The sequence below is a fragment of the Athene noctua genome, chromosome Z, assembly GCF_965140245.1.
Source record: "Athene noctua chromosome Z, bAthNoc1.hap1.1, whole genome shotgun sequence".
NCBI lineage: Eukaryota > Metazoa > Chordata > Aves > Strigiformes > Strigidae > Athene > Athene noctua.
Genome location: NC_134077.1, coordinates 27,124,781 through 27,133,978, shown reverse-complemented (window position 1 = coordinate 27,133,978; position 9,198 = coordinate 27,124,781). Strand labels below are relative to the sequence as shown.

At 52.9% G+C, this 9,198-nt stretch overlaps 1 protein-coding gene across 1 annotated transcript; it reads right to left on the bottom strand.

The window, feature by feature from the left end:
• Positions 1 to 2,763: 2,763 nt before the first annotated feature.
• Positions 2,764 to 8,570, bottom strand: OTP (orthopedia homeobox). The gene is made up of 3 exons (XM_074932882.1): positions 8,534 to 8,570; positions 7,191 to 7,600; positions 2,764 to 3,294 (listed from the first exon to the last, which is right to left on the bottom strand). Exons 1-3 carry the CDS (start codon positions 8,568 to 8,570, stop codon positions 2,764 to 2,766), a joined length of 978 nt encoding a protein of 325 aa, XP_074788983.1.
• Between the last annotated feature and the right edge of the window lie 628 nt (positions 8,571 to 9,198).

Below are 9,198 nucleotides of genomic sequence, written 5' to 3'. Positions count from 1 at the left end.
AAGCTTTGCTCATAACCAGGACAACAGTTGCATTAGAATATGGAGGAAATGATGGATGTTTTAGGAGCGAAAATTAAGCTGAAGGACCTTTGTAAGGCCCCTTCCATAGAGCAGTGTTTGTTGTCAAGAGTTGCATCTTACAGGTTGCATCTCAATCCCCTGCCCCTAGTCAGAGAGAGCATTTTTCTCTACCATTAAAAAGCACATATTTTTTAAAGATCTTCCATACTGCACTTTACAACATTCCTACATCATAAAGCTGTCTTGCTTATAGCAATATAAAGCAGCTGTAAAAATTACATTCTTGTAAACAACCTTCCATACATTTGGAAGAAGTGAGATTTGCACTCCTCTGCATGTCAGTGGAGACCTATTTGTTCTCCAAGCAGGGCAGGGACCACTGTGGAATTGGGAAGACCAAGGGACATCCCTGATGGGCCACTGCCTCTCCTTAGCCCACAGAGGGGCACCAGTGGGATAGGGGGGCTGGGGGTACTCTGATCATCTCTGCTCTGGAGGCATCCTGTGCACCCACATCTTTGATGACTGACCTAAACTGATCATGAATTTCAAACTCAGAGCTAAACCTGGGTGCTGAGGGGCAACTGCTTGGCCCAAGGCTGGGCTGGGAAGTAGAGGGAGGGCTGGAAGGAGGGCCAGGGCACAGTGTCTTCTAACCCCAGGCATTAATGGTATGAATTATGGTATGGGACCTGTCTTGCCTAGCCTGGCCTACCTCAGGATAAGGATCCTGTGCTGTTTCGGCAGCCGCACAAGCAGACTCCTGTAGAAGGACGCAGGGCTGCTTCCTCAGGTGACCCCCAGCAGAGTCACTGATGGTCTGGATCGCCAATAATTTATTCTGCTTTTATTTCTCTTTTAAATTAAATATGCATACATAATACGCACTTTGGAGCAGGCAAGGACCCTTCTGCGGGTGCCTATGGAGCCGGGCACTCTCAGGTGTGTAATTAAGAGGTGTGTAATTGATGTACAAGGGGAAGAGATGTCGGTGCGTTGCATAAAAAAAAGGAAAGGGCGGGGGACGGAAGAAGTAAGAAAGAAACCCAAACCGGGCAGTACGATGCTTGCCACAGTCCTGCACTCCTCCCCTTGCCCCTCCTGATAAAGACTGCAAGGGACTAAACCAAGGGATTCCTCTTCCGTGGGATTCGCCCCGCCAGCAGCCGCGCACTCATTTCAGAGCCGGCAAAAAGGTCTGCGGCAAAACGGGCCTCCGCTCCCGCTCCCGCTGCAACCCCAGCCCTCAACCCCCGGCCCCGCACCGGCCCTGCCACGCTCGCCGCCCGTCCGGCCCCGGGGCAGGTGTCCCCGCTGCCCCTCCCCGCCTCGGCCTCCCGCCGCCCCGCTGCCCCTCTCCCCGACTTGCTTCGCCGCGGAATTTCTTGTGTCTTGCAGTTTAGAAAACCAATCACGCAGAAAGATTAACAAAAGTTTATTAGTCATGAAGTATTAAAATTGTGATAAATGAAAGGCTTCAATGCAAAATTCAAGCAAGCAAACTATCCCCAAACTTGTGACAAAGGACTTTGTGAATCCTACAGGAGGAGGAAGTCCTGTCTTTTTTTTTTTTTTTTTTTTGCCTGCGGTTCAAGACACCTCTCATATCTCACACGCCACATCAAAATCTATAATTCTTCATATCACATACTGAAAATGATATTTATCCATTCACATTAACTTGATATAAACGTGTCCGGAAAAGTCAAGTATATATTTTATATTAGCTCAAACATTTATTAAGAAACCCAAAATGCAATAAATAAGCACAGACAATAAGTTAAAACATATCACGAATCGACCAGTATGTAACAAGAATGCTTTATCTACACAAAACATCCTATTTCACATCGTTTGTTCATTCCTCCAGCGGCCCTGCCCTGCGGCGGGGTGACCGGCACATGCAGGCGGGCGGGCCGCGGGGCCGGGCCGGGCCGGGCGTAGCGGGGGCCGCGGCGGCGCCTCCGCCGGCGGCAGCGGAAGATGCAGGAGGGACAATAGCAGCAGGAACGTAAATAAATGCGTAACTAAAGGTGGGGCGGATCGGCAACTCAACTGTCACGAAATCAAAGATCCGAAAAAGGGAAGTGCTCTTCTTCTTTTTTTGCCTTTTTATCCCCCGTGTGTTTCAGGAAAAGAAACTTTTTCTTTTTTTTTTTTTTTTTCTTTTTTTTTTTCTTTTTTTTTTTTAATATCCCCCCCCCCCCCCCCCGATCTCTTTCGCTCTCTCTCCCGCCTTATCAAAACGGATTTGATTCTTTCTGGGGTCCCCGTACCTCTCCGCGAACCCGCCTGGCAGCTCTCCGACGGCGCCCTCGCAGCGGGGGGAGCCGGCGGCAGACAGCTGCTCTCAAATAAACCATAAAAAATAAGAAAACAAGACCAAAATGCAAATTTCTTTGCAAAGCCGGCGGGCGGCCGGCGGGAGCGCCGGGTCGTGGGGAGGGATGGAGGGAGGCAGGGCCGAGCTCGGGGGGGCCCCAATTTCTTCCGCCGCCGGGGAGAAGGGCCGCAGAATGTGGAGGGGATGCGCGGGGGCTGAGGGGGCCCGCGGAAGGGAGTGGGTGGGGTGGGGTGTCTCGGCCCACAAACCAGTCTGTTGACGTCTGATTTCAGATCCTGAGTCGACTCCCTGGTAAGTCAGGTGTGGGAAGGCGGGGGGCCGGGGCGGGCCGGGGCGGGCGGGCGAGGCGGGGACGCGGGGCGAGGCGGCGGCGTTGGCGCGGGACGAGGCGTCGGCCATTAGGTGAAGCTCATGGAGACTGTGTGCTCTAGTGCTTTGCGGCGGAGGGAGGCGATGCTGGTTCCCCGCCACACGTCGCTGCTGTCCGGGGAGCTGCAGAGCTGGGGCGAGCCCGTCACGTTGCTGGGGCCCGGCAGGGAGGCGGGCACCATACCGGGGAAGGCGGGCTGGTAGAGGTGCGACTGCAGCCCGGCGCCGTTGGAGCCCGCCAGGCTGTTGGAGAGGCCCATGGAGTTGGGCGGCGGCCCGGCTGCCAGGCTGCACTGGGAGAGGGACTGCGCCATGGCCTGCTGCCGGCCCAGCGCCGGCGGCAGCGGCAGCTGCGACACGCCCGGCATGGCGGCGGCGGCCCAGCGGGTGTCGTTGGCGTGGAAGGAGCAGAGGCTGTCGCCCATGGCGGCCGCGGCTGCCGCGGCGGCCGAGGGGAACTGCGGCAGCCCCGGCGTCGGCAGCAGCGTGCCCGGGGCGCGGAAGACGTTGGTGGTCTTCTTGCGCTTCTTCCACTTGGCCCGACGATTCTGGAACCAGACCTGCCGGCGGCGGGCAGCGACACGCACCATTAGCCACCACCCACCCGCCCCGCGGTCGGGGCGCGGCCCGGGGAAGCCGGAACCGCCACCCCCGACCCGGCCTCCGCCCGGCCTCCTGCCACCCCCCGCCCCCCACCAGTGCCTGCCCACCCCCCCACCCCGGCCGTTGTCTCTCCCACGGCCGCTCTTCAGCCTCGCAGCTCCGCGCGTGTCCTTGTCACGGGTTAACGAAACCGCTGGAACTTTTTATAACGAAACCGATCGATGTGTCCGCCCCGGGACTGAGCCGCCTGCGGCCTCCCTCCTTCGGGGGGAGGCTCCAGGAGAGGAGCCTGGACTCTCCCAGGAAAAAAAAAAAAAAAAAAAAAAAAAAAAAAAAAACCAACAAACAAACAAAAAAACCCCAAACCCAACTCAACAACCCAAACAAAAACCCCACATAACAGCACAACACCACAAACGAAAAAATAACGACCGGCCCACGGCTCTTGCGCCGGCCTGGAAGCGCTGGCGGGGCGCGGCGGGAGGGGGAGCCCTATCCGGGCCAGTCCGCGCCGCCCGGGGCAGGAAACCCTCCCGCCAAGCCGCCCACGTTTGTTTGTTGTTTCTTTTTAAAAAACAAAACCAACCAAACAAACAAAACCCAACCCCCCCCAAAAAAAACCAAACCCAAGGTGGTTTAGGTAAGCGGGTGCTCGCGGTGCCGTCAGGGTTGAGGTGGCGGGTCTCGTCGCACCGCTGCCGAAAGCACCGGCGGAGTTGTGAGGGGGGGAAAAACGGGTCCGCTTGACAGCGGAGGAGCGCAGTGCCCGGGCTGCGGGAGTCCGAGGCGTCGTGCTGCGCCCCTGAGCAGAGACGGGCGGGCGCCCATTAGCGGGAATGAACAGCCGTTGGCGAACTAAATGCTATATGAATAATCGAAAAATTGCGTTCAATTATATTTTAGGGTTAATAGTTAAATTGCGGCTACAAAATCTTTTTATGTTTCATGGTTTACTGGTGTTGTAAAGAATCTCCATCAGGTCTGATCGCCTCAGCTCATAGCTACGCTGCATATGCTTTTAAAACGTGAATGTTTCCAGTTGAAAACTAGTGCATGACAGATTAAAACGCAGGGAAAACCTGGGGGAGGTTTTGAAAATGCACACATGACAACTCTAGAAATATATTAACCACGAGCGTCTGGCAACTTTGGACTCCTTTTAAAATGCAACTAGCTCCTGAAAATTATTAATACAACAGTGAGAATCTAATGGAGGTTGGAATCTAAAAATCTACCTTGATGATGTCTGCTGTTACAGTAATATAGACATACTGTAAATGTATTTTAAAATATATAGCCCATTTAATTACCCAGTTATAAATGGGGTAGAGAAAGAGAGAAGGGGAGACAATATCACTTTTGGTTTGATTTTTTTTTTTTTTTTTTTACAGGACCCGAAGCTTTATGAAGATCTCATTGGAATCCAGCGGATGATTAATGTGAAGATTTGGTAGGAAATCTGGAGAGCTGTATTAAAGCTCAGATCTCAGGTTCATTTCGATCAGCCAGCCGTGAACTCTGGGCCGAATTCATTACACTTTAATAGTGCTGGGAGAGGAAGAAAATGCAATTTCTCATTCCATTAGAAAACTAGAAAATACTCTCAGCTTGTCCCCTATTAAGATGTGGCAGGTGACGGGACCATTGTGGGGGACACGGTCAATGGAATTACAGCACATTATTTTTGTTCGTATAAAATATTGAAAGGCAAGCCTGACTGTGCAGAAGTTATTTCACTGATTTGGTTTTTATGTAAATAAAATATTGAAAGTTAATTAATCCGTGCTAGAGACTAATGATTATGCTTATTATATTGCATTTGATCGCATAATTTGCATGATTCTCGCATTGCTGCTTAATAAGCCATTCCAGGTTATAAATAATTCTGAAATTGGTTTCTAATAATGGCATGCTATAAAAAGAATGGTTTTATTACAGCAGGCTGAAAAGCAGAGCAATATCAGACATGGAATTGGACTCCCGTTTAAGCACCAGCCGCTTTAATAATTATTTAAATGTATCATATACATTAAATACAGATCTAAAATGAGGAGAGTCGTGATTTATCCTAGCATCTAAACCCCTTTAAAACATATACAGCCGCTGTAAATCAACTATTTGGAGCATTCCTTAAGCAGTTTGGAGCCCACATAATGCAAGGAATCTGTAGGCAATCTGTTAACTATAAAGAAAACTGTAAAGTACTCATATAAGAACATAAAGCAATTACTATTTAATTTAAATTTGGTCAAGGAGCAGTGATACATCGGATTGTGAAGTAAATACATTAAATAAATTATTTTGCCTTAGATTACATAATGTTAATCATTTTGAAGTGTTAATTAAGAAGGTTATGTTGATCTGATTACTTTTGAAACTACAGAACATTATTGTAAAAAATATTTAAATTGCCACTCTATTAAACTGTTTTTATCAGCAGTCTCGAGCTATTAGCATTGGTTTAAGATTATGCCGAGGCCATTAAAACACTTTGTCTTTCTTCCTGCGAATTTCTTTGATGTGCTGTTAGAAAATAACTATTTCGATTTTATATTTTATATTTTACTTCATTTACCACACTCCTAATATTGAAATTGGTATCATTAACCTTTGGGAAACCCAATAAAGTTTAATAGACCTCGTTTTCTTTTTTCATAGAGTCAGTTGTCCAATTATATTTTATTTGTGAATCTAATTTCTTTCTTAATTTAAACTAATTATAGTCCTGTGTAGGCTGAATCAAATTGTTTTACTTTTTAAGAGCAGACGTGCATTTTCTGTCACATTCAAGAACGGAGTCGGTTTCCGTTCATAAAAGCGTTCATTTAGGGATTTATTTTGACGTGTCTTTATTTAGCCGACAAGCCTGAGCTTGCGGAGAGGGATTTTGAACACCGGCTGCGGTAAAGTGCGGCGGCATTCGCGGTGTGCCGTGCTGAGCAGGGATGCACGTCCCACAAGTCCCACAAGCTTCCATTGTGCTGGCTTTGGTTCCTTGGAAGGGACTCGCCCAGAAAGTCGCTAAATACCCTTCCACTCACAAGAGCTACATCTGAGCAGTCTAGCAGTTGGATCCATCCCCCCCTTTTCCAAATTTCGTTTACATTTATCTGCCTAAGCCGTTTCTTATGTGCCTGTGTGCAAATATATATGTCTATGTGCGTATCTACATATATGTACTTCAGTGAACAAAGTACGCCCTAGACGTCGAAGTTACTGGCTACCCCAGCCGTCCCCAGGCGTTACAAAAGCCAGCACGGAGAAATTCCGAGTCCAAATACAACTGCCTTTTACCGAGATGACTTCCCACAAGCATTGCCCCGGCCCCCACCCCGACCCTCCCGGCGGCGGGCTCCGCGGGACGCCCCATCCGGGCGGCAGCACCCTGGACAGCGGCCCCGGCGGGAGCCGCCGGCCGCGGGCAGCGGGGACCGGGGGGCAACTCCCCGGCGTCTTGGACTCGCCTCAGCGCCGAGCGACTGCGAGGGCTGAGGCTCGCCCCTCTCGGGCTCTTTCCTGACCCTGGTTGGGCCGTGGAGCGGGGGAAAGCCCCGCCCGCGCCCCGCTCGGACCACCGCGCTGGAGGCGTGTAGGGGACAAGGGGACGGCCCAAGGGGACGACTGCGCGGAAAGGGGGGCGGGGGGGGGCCGATTTCAAGGCTCCCTGACCAAACTGTTGCCTTCAGGGGTGGGTTTCCTCCCCCGCCGTCGGGCTGAGGTTCGGGGGCACCCACCCACCCGCCCCGTTGTGCCTGGCCTCGCCGCCGGCCGGCCGTGCCTCCGCCGGGACGCCCGGGGAAGGGGCCGGAGGGCGCGGCGAGGGTGGGCACTGCGCGGGGGCGGCGGCTCATACCTGCACCCGGGACTCGGTGAGGCCGATGCGCAAGGCCAGCTCTTCCCGCATGAAGATGTCTGGGTAGTGGGTCTTGGCGAAGCTCCTCTCCAGCTCGTTTAGCTGCGCCGGCGTGAAGCGGGTGCGGTGCCGCTTCTGCTTCTGCTGCCCCTGCTGCTGCCCAGCCTGGCTGGGGTTCTGGCCGCCCTGCTGGCCTTGCTGTTTGTCGGGGTCTTTGGCGCTGACGGCTAAGGAGCTGGGGTTGGATCCCACCGTGGTGATGTCCTCCCCCGGCAGCAGGGTGGTCCCTTCTACCGTGTCCGAGTTGGGAGCCATGTCTCCCGGGTGTCCCCCCGGATCCGAGCCCCCTACGCCCAGCCGACACTTCACCGCCTCCCGGTGTCCCAGCAGCTCGGCCGCGTCTTTCATCCCTGCAGAAGCAAAGGAGCCGCGGTCACTCCCCTGCAGCAGGGCATGTATCCACTAGAGCCGCTTGCCAGCGCACCGAGCCGGCGAGAGGCATCCAGCGACTGCCACCGCCCCGTCGCCCCCGCCGTCCCCCGGCCGCCCGCCAGCCCCGCAGCCCGGCTTGGCTCCGCGGCGCAACCCGGGCGGGGGAGAGAAAACTTTACACCGAGCAGCTCCTCTTCCTGCTTAAATAACCTGCTGCCTGCCGGGCCTCCCCTTGCGAGACCAAGGGAGGGGAAGCGGGAAAGGGCAAGTTTTGTCGTGTTCAGCCTGGGTTTTCCAGCGGGGCTGGTAAAAGAAAGAGACGGAGAGAAAGAAAGAACACTCGAGCCGCCCTGCTGTCGGGAGCTTTACCTCCCCGACAGATGTGCGGGGACCTCGGTCACTCTGGCCGATCTTTCCCGTCTCCTGACTATAAACAAACGCGTGAATAACCATAAATAGGTAGATACAGCTATTTCTCTTTTTTTTTTAAAAAAAAAGGAAAAGGAGAGAGGGAAGAGAGCAGGCGAGCAGGAAAAGGCCACCCAGAACTCCTTCGTAAATACCATCGAGCTCATCTGTCCTAGAATAATAATAATAATCATCATCATCACCATAGTAATAATATGTAGGTATGTATATAAAAACAGGGGAGAGAGAAATTAAATGATCCACAACTCGCTGTAGATCTACATACTCCGTAGGTCTCACTCTCTCTCTTTTTTTTTAATGTTAAATCAAATTAAACTTTAATACAGTACAATTACTTTTAAAGGAATTAGCCCATTTAGATCGCATTAAGGTAAAATAAGGAACAAATTGTCAATTTCCTGCCCCGGCTTCCTCCCCGCTCGCCGCTGCCGTCGCCGCCGGTGCAGCCGCCGCGGGGCGGGGGGGTGCTGGGGGAAACTCACCGAGACGGGCGTCCAGGAGGTCGGCGTGAGACAGCATCGCGCACCGCTCCAGGGCGAAGGCTGTTCCCCCCCAAATTTTAGCGGCCTTAAGTTATTTAAAATAGATATAAGATATAAGATATATATATATATATATATATAGATCGCCTAAATGAAAGAAAATTCGGTGTGTGGTTAAAAAGGGGGTCTCTTGCATTATAATGTCCTTTAGAGAGACGGGGAGGTGCTTAACACTTCAATGAACCCGTGAGCAGCTCGGCGCGGGGACCAATCAGGAGGGCAGCCTGCAAATGTCAGCGCCCGGAGCGCCCCGCTCCGCCCGCCCGCCGCCCGCCCGCCGCCGCCCCGGCCTCCCGCCGCCCCGGCCCGGCCCGCACCGCGCCGCCGCTCCCTTCCCTGCTCCGCTAGCCTTCACCGCCATCCTTCCCCCTCTCCCCTTCTCTTCCAAATGCACATTTGCCACCCTCCTCCCGCTCCGGGTCACCTTTGATTTATTGTTTTTTCTTCTTTTTCTTTTTTATTTCCCTTTTTTTTTTTTAATGCCTCCTCGGACCCGATTCGATCAGGCTGCTGGGGGGGGGGGAGGGGGCTGGGTGGCTTGCAAACCCAGCGCCCACCGGGGGGATGTAAGTGGGAGAGCGCGGGCGGGTGCGCGGCGAGGGGGC

Bases quoted from the DNA above. Each gene is read 5' to 3' on its own strand.
- OTP (XM_074932882.1), bottom strand. From the start codon at position 8,570: ATGCTGTCTCACGCCGACCTCCTGGACGCCCGTCTCG. The intron at 7,601-8,533 runs GTGAGTTTCCCC...TTGCTTCTGCAG, and splicing joins CCTCCTGGACGCCCGTCTCG to GGATGAAAGACGCGGCCGAG. The intron at 3,295-7,190 runs GTATGAGCCGCC...CGCCGCCGGCAG, and splicing joins TCACCGAGTCCCGGGTGCAG to GTCTGGTTCCAGAATCGTCG.